Source organism: Myotis yumanensis, unplaced genomic scaffold (genome assembly GCF_028538775.1).
Source record: "Myotis yumanensis isolate MYYU_CA2020_CCGP unplaced genomic scaffold, mMyoYum1.0.hap1 SCAF_17, whole genome shotgun sequence".
In the NCBI taxonomy this organism is placed as follows: domain Eukaryota; kingdom Metazoa; phylum Chordata; class Mammalia; order Chiroptera; family Vespertilionidae; genus Myotis; species Myotis yumanensis.
Window position 1 is genome coordinate 13,272,419 of NW_027223768.1, and position 15,860 is coordinate 13,288,278.

A 15,860-nucleotide genomic window follows, 5' to 3' on the forward strand; every position below is an offset into this window, starting at 1 on the left:
CCAGTCATCTTCCTTGGCTTTAGAAGATGGAAGAAATTTATTTTTTTATTCCTGAAGCAGCTTCCAGTTTTAGTGATAAAAGGAGTCTAACAGGCAGTTGTCATTGCTTAGTGATTTGCTGTTATATTTGATGCATTATGAAAAGAATTGAGAAGGCAAAAACATTTTCAGCCTTTCATGAACTCAGTCTGCATATGAGAGTGGCAGAATACATACATAAGTGAAAAAAGATAGGAAAATGCATACAGAGAAGAAATACCTTTAAAAAAACAATAATTAATATGGGACTAGATACAGTAGATACATACTGGCGGGATTGCTGAAGTGAATAGAAAGACCAGGCCTGAGTAAGGATGGTCAACAAAGACTTCTAAGAGTAAGGAAGCCATGTTCTATTTTGATTATTAAAATAACACAGGGTTACTGTAGAAAATTTTGGAAAAATTTACTTCCAGGAAGTATAAGGAAGAAAGAAATTGACGTATAATGCCACTCTTACTCAAAGGATTAAAAGAAAGGAAGGAATGTGATTTGGAAGAAAGCCATAATAATTTTCCAAAAAAGATGATCTGAAAGTACATATAGCACAGATTATATATATATGTATATATGTATATATATATATGTATATATAGATATATATACACACACACACACACATATATACACACACATATATATATATACACACACACACATATATATATATATACACATCAAAATAGTTAATCAGTTTGTTCTAATAATACTCATACAGATATTGATTCAACGAACTCCAGTTATGTACCTTTTGTGGGCTAACCAGATGCTTTGTGCTGTGAAAAATAGAAAGAATGATAGAAGATTGTCACTGACGGAAATAACATGTAAATAAATAAATCATAATATAAACACAGGATCAGCTCTATAATAAAGGTGCATTAATAAGTCCTATAGAAGTGCAAATATGAAAAACAAAGAATAGGGGAATAATGTAGTAAATTTTGGGAATACTGTACTGTAACTTGAGCAATGTGAGAAAAAAGCCTAGTGAGAATGACTGAATTATCAAAGAAAATCAAGTAGTTTAACATGCCTTGGGAGATGGTAATAGGAAGGTAGGCTGGGAACTGGTGATGGAATATTTAGGAGTTAGTTAAAGAATTTAGATTTTTTTTGGAATATATTTTATTGATTTTTTACAGAGAAGAAGGGAGAGGGATAGAGAGTTAGAAACATTGATGACAGAAGAGAGATCGCTCAGCTGCCTTCTGCACGCTCCCCAGTAGGGATGTGCCCGCAACCAAGATACATGCCCTTGACCGGAATCGAACCTGGGACCCTTGAGTCCGCAGGCTGACGCTCTATCCACTGAGCCAAACCAGTTTGGCAAGAATTTAGATTTTAATTTTTAGGCAGTGGGGAGCCATCACTTAAGACTTGAAGGAGAGAAGGTATATTTAGAAAGAAAACAACGGTTGGAGTATGATGTCATAGCAACCAGGGGAAAACGAAATTTGAAGGATAGAATGGACAGCATTGTCAGATTCTGCAGAGAGATTGAGTAAAATGATAAAGAGCAGGGAAAGGGGACTTGCATTAGCAATTAAGAGGATGTGACTTGGCAATTAGTAACCTCCTGAAAAAAATATAAATGCTATGGTTTAGAGTGAAGATTGCAGTGGAATTGTGGAATGAAAGATAAGAGATTTGAGCTAGTGAATGTAACATTATTCTTGGTATAAAATCTTGGCACTGAAAAAGAGATGAGTCAGGCAGAGTTGACAGAAGATTTGTGTAGAATTAGAAAAGTTTATCATATTTATAGATCTGAGGGGCAAAAGAGAAAAAATAGGAAAATTTATAGAGAAAGATCTTAAAAAGAGACCAGAGAGGGTGAGATAAAGAACTGTTAGTGATAAGTCTCTTTATTTCCCATCTTTAGTCCTGAGGTAAAAAGGGTAAGGGTGGATAGTGACTTAGCACATTGAGGAAATATCTATTGGGGAAAAAAATCGTGTCAATGAAGATAGTTACATTTAGGGTGCAAAGCTGTGGGTATGGATGAGGCGGGAGCCAACAATTACTTATGGAGAGATACTTATGGCTGGAAGTGTCTTCTTGCCATGAATAATAATTATTTTCTCAAAGTTCAATATTAATTTTTATTTCTCTTCCTTGGACAGGAACTGAAACATTTGATCTTGGAGGCAGCAGATGGCTTTCTGTTTATTGTATCATGTGAGACAGGCCGGGTGGTATATGTATCTGACTCAGTGACTCCTGTTTTGAACCAGCCACAGTCTGAATGGTTTGGTAGCACACTCTATGATCAGGTGCACCCAGATGATGTGGATAAACTTCGTGAGCAGCTTTCCACTTCAGAAAACGCCCTGACAGGTATGAGATACTAGATGGAAATGAATGAAAATCCTTTCTTTTCTTTCTCAGAAGTGTTTTAGCTCTTAAGTTTGTTCTTTGAATTTGGCAGGGCTTCCAGAATTTTCTCCTTTAATGAATATAATCAGTTCTTTTTATTCACATGCAGAAAATATACTTTATAGCTAGCTCATCCTTAGAAACTTTCATGAGTGGCAATGCTTTTAAAAGTCTATTTTAATCTTAATATTAGTGTAAATAAAACAGTAAAAGTAAAAACTCCAATAAACTTTTTTCCATTCTGAAAGAATTAAGTGATCCATATTTCTGTCCCATTTGTATGGGTAATTACCTGGTATTTTTTCTACTCCATTGTTCTTGGCTTTGTACTGGATTCTATGATAATAAATTTTTATTTTAGAGGGGAGTTATCAGCCAGGGTATAAGGTTTTGTTCTTTTGTATTTGTACTATTTTTCTGTCTTTTGGTTTGATCCCTCCCCGCCTCCATTTTAATGCTCTTCAGTCTTTTTGCCAGAATTTTGCTAAAGGAAACAAGTCACATCTGTTTCTAAGCAACTCTGGAAAAAATTTTAAAGTGGAAGCAGATCAAAGCTAGTAATTAAAATAAGACCATTTTGATTATATTAATGTTAGTATTTAGTTTCCCCCTCTTTTATGTTTTTAATGGATTTCATTTTGCTATTTCCCCTCCCAAAAGTTGCCAGTTGCTTTCTGTATGATAAAAGGAGGAACAATTTTAGCTTGACATAGATACATGCTTCTATTGCTTATAAAATTGTTTTTAAACCAGTGATATTTACTGTGTGTGCGTGCCTCTGTGTGTGCATGCATATATATATATATATATATATATATATATATATATATATAAATAATTAGATCCAAGAATATAGCTTTGTCTCTTGCTTGCCAACACTACTCTCCACTCCTACCTTCCCTTGAACAAGGTTATTTCCAGTGCTACCTTTGAACTTAAGAGTAAGATTTATTGATGGGAATTGAGGTATTTTAGGCTTAAAAAATCCATCCCCTCCTTGGCCCTGGTCTGTTATAAGCAAGAAGATTGGAGGCCATGATTAAGTTACTTACTGTCATTGCCTTCACTGTCTCTCCCACTCTTCCTCATATACAAGAATGCACTCCAGGCTACTTTTCATATTCTTTCTCAGGGCGTATCCTTGACCTAAAGACTGGAACAGTGAAAAAGGAAGGTCAACAGTCTTCTATGAGGATGTGCATGGGCTCAAGGAGATCATTTATTTGTCGTATGAGGTGAGTGTCAAGCTGAAGATTGTGATTTGAGATAGAGAAAATTAAGAGCTGAGGATTTGATTTCCGGTTAGAGGAGTTAAACTCTTAAATCCGAGCTTCAGTTGGATTGAATTTAACTCTCAGGACCCACATGGGTGGTAACATACAATGAAGTGTCGGATGAGGGAAGTAAATCCCTCCTATGCCAGACATGGTAGGTGCTTATGTTTGTCATCTCATTTCCCACAACTAGCCTTTAGGGTAGGATTATAGTTACTATTTTGCTGAGGAAAAAAAAAAAACACTCAAAGAAATTAACTTCCCAGGATTGCATAATGTCTGATACAGGATTTTATTTTAAACTCCAGAACCTATATTTTTTCTCAGTACATCATGAGACAACATCCATATATTCAGACCATTCAGATAATTTCTGCTGTTTGTTTTGTGTGTGTGTGTGTGTGTGTGTGTGTGTGTGTGTTTGGGGTTTTTAAAAGAAATTTGAGACTTTTTTATGTCCTTTAGTTAATATTTAGTGTTTATAAATTTTATACTGTACATTTTAGGATTCTGAAGAAAATGATGGTGGTACTTTCTACATAGGTAGAAAAGATCCCTTAAAGTCACAAAATAATTCCAGGTTGTATAATAGAAATTGACTACTTTGTTCTGAGAATATGCTTATTAGAAGGGATGAGTAGAATGTTAAGAAAGGTTTCCTAGGAAAGTTGCAAAACTGAATTATGGCTCTGGTTAAAGTAGCTTCAGATCCAGACTACTGGATTTGCCACTCACTATCTTCTAAGATCCTGAGCAGATTAAATTACTGCTTTGTGTTTTGATTTTATCATCTAATATTGGGAGTTATATTAACATCAACTTCATAAAGTTGTTATGAGAATTAGATGAATAAATATATACAAAGATGCTTAGAATAGTTCATGGCACATATTCTATGTAAGTTTTATCTATTATTTGAAATAAGAGAAGGAAAGTAGAGAGGATGGGAAAGAGTGTTCCAATATGTGGACATGGCTTGTGGAAAGACATAGGCAGGAGCAAGATAAATAATAAGGAAATGCAGCAAACAGATAAGGTTGTGGTATAGAGTCAGCAAACCACAACTGTTTTTTTGTGTTTTTTTTTTTGTTAATCCTCACCCAACGATATTTTTCCATTGATTTTTTTTTAGAGAGAGTGGAAGAGAGAGGGAAAGACAGAGAGAAACACCGATGTGAGAGAAGCACATCAATTGGTTGCCTCCTGCACGTGCCCTTGACTGGAATTGAACCCAGAACCCTTTGGTCCACAGGCCAATGCTCTATCCATTGAGAAACTGGCTAGGACCCACAACTTTTTTTTTTAATTTTTATTTATTTCAGAGAGGAAGGAAGAAGAAGAGAGAGAGAAACATCAATGATGAGAATCATTAATTGGCTGCCTCCTGCACGCCCCTTACTGAGGATCAAGCCTGCAACCTGAGCATGTGACCTGACTGGGAAATGAACCATGACCTCCTGGTTCACAGATTGATGCTCAACCACTGAGCCACGCCGGCCAGGCTCCACAACTCTTTATTTGTAAATAAACCTTTATTGGAACAACGCCATGCCCGTTTGTTTACATGTCTGTGGTTGCTTTTATGCTATAATGGCAGAGTTGACTAGTTGCAACATATTGTATGGCCCACAAAGCTGAAAATAGCTACTATGTCAGCGGTTCTCAACCTGTGGGTCGCGACCCCTTTGGGGGTCGAATGACCCTTTCACAGGGGTTGTCTAAGACCATCAGAAAACACATATATAATTACATACTGTTTTTGTGATTAATCACAAAGCATTAATTATGTTCAATTTGTAACAATGAAAATACATCCTGCATATCAGATACTTACATTACGACTCATAACAGTAGCAAAACTACAGTTATGAAGTAGCAACGAAAATAATTTTATGGTTGAGGGTCACCACAACATGAGGAACTGTATTAAAGGGTTGCGGCATTAGGAAGGTTGAGAACCAATGTACTATATGGTCCTTTACCGAGATAGTATACTGACCATTGATGTAGAGAATTTCTACATTTGAAAAACATGCAGAAAATTTCGACTTCAAATTCTAGGACTGTTACAAGTTTTGGAAATATACCTGACTTCTTCACGCTTCCTTGTTAGGAGCATTGTTCAGTTTTCTGTGTCTGGTTGTATCCAGAACCTATTATCTGGCTGTTAATAGATGAAAAAGTCTTTGATAGTGCAGCTAATTGCTTTTAATTTATCTGTTCTTTGAAATAGGTGTGGCAGTAGCTCTGTGGACCCAGTTTCCATGAATAGACTGAGCATTGTGAGGAACAGATGCAGGTGAGATTCTAAGCAGTTAAAACCAAAGGGATGGCCCAGTACCTGTAGAGTCATCACTTCAACTATCTTACTGTAGTACTTCCTTCAGCAGCCCTCATCCTGATCCCTCACTTTCTGGCAGTGTTTCCCTAAATTTTTAAAGCTTTTGATTATCGTGTTTAAGGAAGTTGCCCTGCCACTTTATCTACTTTTTTCTGCTATAGTACCTTTAAGTTGCTTGACTTTGGCAAGGGTCAGCAGCAATATGATGGTCACTTTGGGGAAGGAAAGATCCAAATACAGTTATCCTGTTTTCTGAACATTTAAGAGTCTAAAGTTAAAGGTTCTAAATCCCTGTTATCTTTTCAGTGTTACTGGGTAGAGTTTTCTCCTCACATCTCTAATTCTTCCAGGAATGGACTTGGCTCTGTAAAGGATGGGGAACCTCACTTCGTGGTGGTCCACTGCACAGGCTACATCAAGGCCTGGCCCCCAGCAGGTAGGAAAGTTGGATAGTGGCTTCTCTCTTCATGCAGCAGGTTCCTCAGAGTCCAAGAAAGTTAGCTAATATTTACCATATCCCTCGGGTATGAAATGTACTTTGGTATAAACTAAGAAAATAGGAAAGAAAAGTAGTCTCTTTCCCTTCCCCCCTTAAGGATTTATATTCCAATTGATGAGATGATTACACAGACTTGAAAATGACTCAGTGTTGGCTCTCTCACAGAATGTAGTTTTTAAATGTGCAAATTCATAATAATGTATACTGAATACCTAAGTTCTAAGTATTTGTGTTTAAAAATAAATTGGCCTTGAATACAGTTAATTTGGGAAAGCTTTCTAAATTAGGAGCAAGATTTTTCCCTGGGTGGCTCAGTTAGTTGGAGCGTCATTTCATACATGAAAAAATGTCAGATTTGATTTCTTAACTGGGCACATAACTGGGTTGCAGGTTTGCTCTCCAGTCAGGGCATGTACAGGAGGCAGCTGATTGATGTTTCTCTCCCTCACTCCCCATCTCTCTCTCTCTCAAATCAATAAAAACATATCTTCAGGCGAGGAAATGAATGAATGAATGAAGTAGGAGCAAGATTTTGAGGGAGAAGGGAAGTAGCTTGATTGTATTGACTTATAAAAAGAGTAGTTTTTGTCAAGGCTTTAAATCAGGATGTGAGCAGATTAGTTTTACTAGAACTTGATGTCAAACAGGGAATGTGAGAAAGGTGGTTAGGATATAGAGACCAGCCTTTTAAACTAGCTTTTCAGAATTTCCATATCTTAGCAACTTTATTACTTCCTTGCTGGATGAGTATAATTTGGAAGTGGATGTTGTAGGGAGACAGAAACTAAAAGAAGCAAGGTAGTATATTTTGGTAAGAGATTAAACTTTAGAAGCAGCAGCCTTGTAGGTTGATTGGTGTAAAAGAAAGACAAAGATTTTTTCTTTAAGTTGAAATTTTCTAAACGTGGCCTGGAAATTCTTCTGGAATGAAATAAGGAGAAGTCCTCTTCAAACATCTGAAAAACTAAATAATTATATTAGGCTTAATATAGAAAGGTAAATAATTTTTGTTTTTGCCTTTTTGACAAAACTAGTATAAAGTTACTCAAAGATTAGTTGAAAAAATTTAATTAATGTCATTTACTGTCCATAACCTAGGACAAGTGAAGTTAATAATAATAAAAATAGACCTTATAAAAGAAAAAAAAAAAAAAGAGATTAAACTTTATTTAATTAATTTATTTATTTTTTTAAAATATGTTTTATTGATTTTTTACAGAGAGGAAGGGAGAGAGATAGAGAGTTAGAAACATCGATGAGAGAGAAACATCGACCAGCTGCCCCCTGCACATCTCCCACTGGGGATGTGCCCGCAACCCAGGCACATGCCCTTGACCGGAATCAAACCCGGGACCCCCCAGTCCGCAGGCCGATGCTCTATCCACTGAGCCAAACCGGTTTCGGCAAGAGATTAAACTTTAGATTTGGAAAAACCTGGGTTTGACTCTGGCATTTACTAGCAGTATAACCTTGAGTAAATTGTTTGACCTTTGTAAAAAAAAACATACCTCAGTTTTCTCATCTGTATTTTAGAGGTCCGATGCACGAAATTCGTGCACAGGGCTCGGCCCTCGCAGCCACAGCTTTGTCTGGAAGGTTGTTCAGCTGTCCAGTCTAATTAGCATATTATGCTTTTATTATTATAGATACATACATATATATACTTAAAACAGTACCTGGCATAGATGGTAAATTCTACATAATTGTTTACCTTTATTCTTTTTTTTTAAATCCTCACCTGAGGATATGTTATTTTTTTAAAATTGATTTTCAGAGAGAAAGGAAGGGAGGGAGGGAGAGAAAGCGAGAGAGAAACATCAATGTAAGAGAGAAACCTTTTGGTCTATGGGATGATGCTCCAACCAAGCCACCTGGCTAGGGCCCTTTATTCTTTTTTTATTTTTTTTATTTTTATTCCAAGCACCTTTTCAAAAATGTATTTTTAAATTAAGCACCTTTTTCCTTTGAAGTTTTTAAATTTTTATTTTTATTTATTTATTTTTTAAAATATATTTTATTGATTTTTTACAGAGAGGAAGGGAGAGGGATAGAGAGTTAGAAACATCGATGAGAGAGAGACATCGATCAGCTGCCTCCTGCACACTCCCCACCAGGGATGTGCCCATAATCAAGGTACATGCCCTTGACCGGAATTGAACCCGGGACCCCCCAGTCTGCAGGCTGACGCTCCATCCATTGAGCCAAACCAGTTAGGGCGAAGTTTTTAAATCTTTAAAAAAATTATAGTTGACATACAATATTATGTTAGTTTCAGTTTACAACCCAAAGATGTGATGTTTATATACTTTATGAAGTGATCACCCTGATAGGTCTAGTAATCATTTGTCACTGTACAAAGTTATTACGATATTATTGACTATATTATATTCCCTGTGCTGTATATCTCTGTGACATTTATTTGATAACTGGGAATTTGCATCTCTTTTTAAAAAATTACTATTTTTTAAATGTTTTTATTGATTATTTTAGAGAGGAAGGGAGAGGGATAGGTAGATAGATAAATAGATAGATAGAAACATCAATGAGAGAGGAACATCACTTGGCTGCCTCCTCCACGTCCCCTACTGGGGATCAAGCCCAAAACCCAGTCATGTGCCCTGACTGGGAATCAACTAGTGTCCTCTTGGTTCATGGGTTGACGCTCAACCATTGAGCCACACCAACTGGGTGGAATTTGTACCTCTTAATCCCCTTCACCTTTTTTTTTTTTTAAATATTTTATTTATTTTTACAGAGAGGAAGGGAGAGAGGTTAGAAACATCGATGAGAGAGAAACACCGATCAGCTGCCTCCTGCACATCTCCTACTGGGGATGTGCCCGCAACCCAGGTACATGCCCTTGACCGGAATCGAACCCGGGACCTTTCAGTCCGCAGGCCGACGCTCTATCCACTGAGCCAAACCGGTTTCGGTGCCCCTTCACCTTTTTTGCTTATCCCTCCATCCCAGCCATCAGTTTCTTTTCTGTATTTATGAGTACCTTTATCTTATCTTTTGGCACTCTATTGTTTTACACCTACATGAATTGTAAATCTTTACCTATCTGACTTTGAAGGCAGTTGAGTTTGAGATCCCTATTAAATCTTTTAACTTCCTTCCTAAAGGTGTCTCCCTCCCAGATGATGACCCAGAGGCTGGCCAGGGAAGCAAGTTTTGCCTAGTGGCCATTGGCAGACTGCAGGCAAGTATGAATTTTCCATATCTATATTATCCCTTTTCAATGAGAAGAAATCTCTTTCAGGACTTGTTCATGTTATTTTTCTTTTACTCTCTGAATACAAATGAACAGTTCCCATAAAATTCTACGTATTTGTAGAAATATGGCATTCATAGTTAACATTGCTCCTCTTGGATTTAACGGAAGCTGAAGGAGGATGAGAGAGAAAGGGAGAGCTTTTCCCCTTATTTTTCATATATTCAGCTTTATAATGCTGAATTTTCTATTTTCAACTAATTTCTTTTGCCTGTATTAAAAAAAAAGATTTTAAAAATTTTATTATTGCGTGACTAACAAGAGAGAAGGGAAATTATTTTGATTCTTCTCATAAAAATAGATAGGTTTATTGGATATTTGGGACTATAATTTCCCAGTCTGAATAATGAACACAGGCTAGCTAAATGAAGGTAAGAGGGTTTTGGGTTGAATGAATTTTTCTTTTTCTTTACAAAGTTGTTAAAGAGTATATATATATATGTACATATATGTATATGTATATGTATATGTATATGTATATGTATATATATGTGTGGGAGTAGGGCTAATGTCCTCTCTGATTGTGATTATCATTTTTTCCTTCCTGGATGAGGTGTGAAACTTTTGAATTCCTAAAACTTGGTGCTTCATGTCTATTTAAATGACCGTGAGGTGGTAGGAAATACATCTGTAGAGAAATTGTGCTATTTTATCTCACTTTGTCTTTTTACTTTCAGGTAACTAGTTCTCCCAACTGTACAGACATGAGTAATGTTTGTCAGCCAACAGAGTTTATCTCTCGACACAACATTGAGGGAATCTTCACTTTTGTGGATCACCGCTGTGTGGCTACTGTTGGCTACCAACCACAGGTGAGGAGCTGGAGCTGTTACACCACTGATAGTTAGCCTCTTGTTCTCCCTGGGCTTCGTTGAGATTACTCAGTGATGTAATTCCAGAGATAGCCAAACATATCAGCCCCTAGCTCAGAGCTAACTTTATTCTGTCAGCTAAATTTATTCTCAGCTTCTTATCACAGTTATCATTCGGTCTAGAGAAATACGGCTTCTGAAGCCAGGTGGGAGCAGCAGGTCCAGCTATATACATTTTTGTTAATGATGCTAATGCAGATATTGGTGCAAAAGTACTAATTTTAATTAGCTATGCTATGGCCACCTTTTGGTAACTCATCTAATCACGTAGATGAATAGTAACCCACGAGTTATTATGATTTTATTTAGATTTATCATTCAGCATGCCAGGTAACTATGCCTCAGTTGAGAAGTAAGTCATTATATAAACATTCAAAACTGTAGTGGCTAGGAAGCAGTTCTGGCTATGGCTGTGTGAAGAGGTTGGTGAAAAAGCGGTTTTAAAAAAGAAGAACAAAGTCAAAGGATTTACACTACCTGATTTAACAACTATTATAAAGCCATTGTTATCAAGACAGTGTGGTATTAGTATAAGGATAGGTACATAGATCAGTAGACCAAAATAGAGTCTATTCTCACATGGTCAACTAATTTTCAACAAAGATGCTAAGAGAATTCAATGAGGAAAAGAAATCTTTAAACAAATGGTAATGGATCAGTTGGATATCCATATGCAAAAAACACACACAAAACTTAGACTCTTACAGAATTTTTCGAAGAAAGTAGAAAATCTTTGGATGTTGAGTTGGACAAGATTATTATATGACACTAAAAGCATGGTTTATAAAAGAAATTGATAAATTTGCCCTCATCAAATTTAAAATTTGCCCTCTTAAAAGGACATCATTAAGAAATTGAAGGCCCTGGCTGGGTAGCTCAGTTGGTTGTAGCTTTGTCCTGATATGTCAAGGTTGCTGGTTTGATCCCTGGTGAGGGCACATACAGGAATCAGCCAATGAATGCATAAATAAGTGGAATAACAAATCAATGTCTGTCTCTCTCCCTCTTCCCCTCCCTCCACCCCCCCCCCCCCCCCGTCTTCCTCTCCCACTCCTCCTCTCTTTCTCTAAAACTAATAAAAAAAGAAAATGAAAAGACCAGCCAAAAACTGGGAGAAAATTTTGCAAATTATATGTCTGAAAAAGGATTTGTATCCAGACTATATAAAGAAATCTTTAGAGGTCAACCAAAGGATTTGTATGCATGCATATAAGCATAACCAATGGACACAGACACCGGGGAGGGGGTGGTAGAGGGCATGAATGGGGAGTGGGGTGGGGGGCAATGGGAGGATAAGGACACATATGTAATACCTTAATCAATAAAAATAAAAATGAAGAAATCTTATAACTCATTAAGACAGCCAGTAATTTCAGTGAACATTTCATTAAAGAAGTAATGTAAATGCCATGTAAAAAGATATTCATCATCTGTCATTAGTTAAGTGCAAATTAAAACCACAGTGAGGTACCACTGCATGCCCACTAGAATAACTATAATTAGGAAGTGTTCTCCGTGTTACCCCATTTAAGAAATTCAATTTAAAAAATTTTTTTAAAGTATTGACAAGAATGTGGAGATACTGGAACCATCATACATTGTTGGCAGACGTAAAATGGTAAAGCCACTTTGGAAAAACATTTTGGCAGTTTCTTAAAAAGTTAAACATACACTTATCTCATAACCCAGCAATTCTACTAGTATTTACCCAAGAGAAATGAAAAATTGTTTCACACAGATTTATACACAGATATTCATAGCTCTATTATTCATAATAGCCAAAAAGTGAAATAATTTAAATATCCATTAACTAGTGAATGGATTCTCAAACTGTGGTATATCCATGTTAGAATGCTGCTGAGCAATAAAAAGGAATATATTATTGTAGTAACATAGATGAACTTTAAAACTATGTTCAATGAAAGAAGCCAGACATAAAAGATTACCTATATTGTATGATTTCATTTATATGAAATTTCTAGAAAAGGTGAAACTAAAAAAGCAGAAAGCAGATTAATGGTTGGCTAGGAAATTGGGAGCAGAGATTGACCATAAAGAGGCAAAAGGGAACTTTTGGGGCAATGGACATGTTCTAAAACTGGATTGTGGTAATGGTTGCACAGCTGTACAAATGTACTGTAAGTCATCAAATTGTACACTAAGAATGAGCGAATTATATATGTAAATTATAACCTCAAATCTAAAAAAATGTAGTTATAATAAACATACAATGCTCTGAAAGGAAAATGCTCCAGAGGCCAGTTTAGAAGATTCCATCTTTTTTTTTTTTTTTTTTTCCTCTTCCACACTTATCTATAATCCTAGGATAAAGACAGGAGAAATAAAATCCAACCCCCCTGTAATGGACCAGGAAAGTTAGATGCTCATAAAAGTGTTGATCTTACTCTTCTTTTTCCCTTTTAGGAACTTTTAGGAAAGAATATTGTAGAATTCTGTCATCCTGAAGACCAGCGGCTTCTAAGAGACAGCTTCCCAGAGGTAACTTTTTTTCCTGGTTTGGATTTGAGTAATATTTTTATCTAATATCTTTTATCACATTCATTCCACAAATATTTATTGACTACAGATTAATTGAGTATTGTGATAGGCACTACAGTTTTACATTCTGTAGTACTTAACCTGTATTTTTAAGGAATAGAAAAAGACCAATCTTTGAAACTGTGAATAATGTCCAAGGTATTTTAGTTTGGTTTTGGCTACTAACTGTCTTGAATCTAACTAGCTGCATCGCTTTAAAGTATGTAAATACTCTATGCTTTACTGAACTGTGGATAGTATTAGAAAAATTCATTTTATAGTTCTTATATAGTTAACTCTTAATTGTAAGTTGACTCTTCAATTGTAATTTTCAGGCCCTATATCCTAAAAATATCTGGTGAATAAGGTAGTTCTTACTTTATACCAGACTAGTTAATTTTTCTCTTTATGCCGCAGTAGTGTTCTCATTGATACAGTAGGTATGATAATAGTATTTAAATTCAGAGGGTTGTTGGGAAGATGAAATAAGATAATGCAGTGAAGCACATAACCAGCTTCTGGAGGAAATCGGACATTGGCAGTGAAAAGTCTGTCTCCCAAGTACTCAGCATTACCAGTTCATCCACTCGGCTGCAGCTCACAGAAGGATCACATTCCATGTATGTCTAGTCTCAAAACCTAGTCTGACTTGTGTGAAAATTATTCAAAGCTAAAGGTACAAACCTTCAGTAGTGTGAGAACATACTGTACAGTATATTTTAAATCCATGAAATTTATCATTCTGATGTTTTTGGCCACAGAGTATTATTTTATCACTTCTGGAAAATGTTTATTTCAAGATAGCTTTAATGGCCCATATATACACTCCATAATCTCAAGGTTATTATTCTGACATCAGTTGTTGATATGATTTTAGAGTATATAAGTAAAAGTGCTTTTTAATGGGCAGTCTACAGCTGCTTACTTAGTTACTGCTTTCCAGATTTTGATGTTTCTTAAATCTAGATGGACTTTTTTTTTCCAGTGCATTAATTTAGTTATTATTTCCAATGAAGCTTCCTTTTCTTTATTTTCCTCATTTTGATTATTTCAGTGCTTTGTTTCTCACTTGATTTGTAAAAGTTTTAGACATATATTTAAAATGTGCTATTTTATTATTGCTAAATTAAGTATGTCCCATTTTCCACTACACTTATTTTTCACTCAGTTTGTAAGATAAGCAGATACTGCCGCCGCATTCATCAGCTGAAACATAAATGTTACCATTTACTTAAAAAAAATTTTAAAGTGTAGATATTTTGAGGTACTGGGCTTATACTTCATTGGAATAGGTATGTACAGCAATAAGCAGGTTTTCAGAACCAGTACTTAGTTTGTGTACAAACGTAATTATGTTCATTTTATATATTATACCGTGAATACATTTAACTTTTAAAAGCTACTTACTATTGTTTAAATGCAAATATTTATATTACTTTTTTTATCATGTTAAGTGAATGTTGATGTTTTTAAAAGAAAAAGCACAAAACCTAGTGGTTGACATATAGAAACTACAAAATAAATATTACTGCTAATAATACCTTTTTATTGTTAGAGAATGAGAGTCAAAAGGTTATTTCCTATTAGACTAGAAGCTAAAATAATCTAAAACTAGGTTCTTTTGAAAAACTAAAGCAAAATAAGAACTAAAGCCAATTTTGTTTAATTTATAGAAACCTTCATGGGTGCTGTGAGAACAGAAATGCTTAGGTTTGGGGGGAAAGCTAGGATTAAGGAGCAATGCATAAGCTATATTCAGTGTTATTAAACTTATAAATTTCTAGTGTAGACTTGTAAAGCTAGATCAGCATTATCTTTAAGGGACTTTCCAAGGGAAGTGTGGGAACATAGTCTTGTCTTTCCTGGAAAGAGTTGTTATTCCTTTTTTATTTTGACTAGAGAGGTCAGGTAACTCTGGAATTCTGGGAAGAAATATGATAAATATATCTCCGAATTATTTAGTCACTTAGTTTCCACTCCTCATACTGTTTTATTAGTAACATTGAAAGAGACAGTGACACAGAAATCTTAGGGTTATAGAGTGGGAATTTTATTTTTTAATTTTCTAAGGATAATTTTTGTGGGTTTCACTGATAGCATGAAAACTTTTTCAGGTGGTGAAATTAAAAGGCCAGGTGGTATCTGTCATGTTCCGGTTCCGGTCTAAGAACAGAGAGTGGCTCTGGATGAGAACCAGCTCCTTTACTTTCCAGAACCCTTACTCAGATGAAATTGAGTACATCATTAGTACCAACACCAATGTGAAGTATGTATCATAAAGGCCTTTTCGAATGTTGGGATTCCTCCTGGGCCAAATCTGCTTACCTCCTTCTCTTCTACCTTTCTAGTAGTAAATAGCATTAGTTTGAAGTTCCTCATCTTCCAATTCTTACAACTTGGGTAGTTCATCCAGTAGAATAAGATTTTAATAAACAATAGATTAGAGACGAGGTTCTGAGATGTGAAAGGTTTGTATTTCAATTTTGTTTCAACCCTCTCTAGAAAGGATTTTGTTGTATACACCATTTTATTGCTCTAGTCTGGCAGAATTTTTCTCTACAGCAGATATCTGAAGACTCTTTCTATAAAAAGCCAGATAGTAAACATTTTAAAGGCTTTGTGGGGCATACAGTTGCTATTGCAA

At 35.6% G+C, this 15,860-nt stretch overlaps 1 protein-coding gene across 4 annotated transcripts in view; it reads left to right on the top strand.

Annotated features, from left to right (window-relative positions):
* The window catches only part of ARNT (aryl hydrocarbon receptor nuclear translocator), a 56,221-nt gene that overhangs the window by 30,555 nt on the left and 9,806 nt on the right, over positions 1-15,860 (top strand). For all 4 annotated transcript variants that reach the window (XM_070397254.1, XM_070397256.1, XM_070397253.1 and 1 more), the window contains 8 exons: positions 2,166-2,379; positions 3,551-3,653; positions 5,926-5,991; positions 6,384-6,469; positions 9,658-9,734; positions 10,484-10,618; positions 13,103-13,177; positions 15,331-15,482. In XM_070397254.1, coding sequence (XP_070253355.1) covers positions 2,166-2,379; positions 3,551-3,653; positions 5,926-5,991; positions 6,384-6,469; positions 9,658-9,734; positions 10,484-10,618; positions 13,103-13,177; positions 15,331-15,482 — 908 coding nt within the window. The remainder of the gene's footprint in view (positions 1-2,165; positions 2,380-3,550; positions 3,654-5,925; positions 5,992-6,383; positions 6,470-9,657; positions 9,735-10,483; positions 10,619-13,102; positions 13,178-15,330; positions 15,483-15,860) is intronic.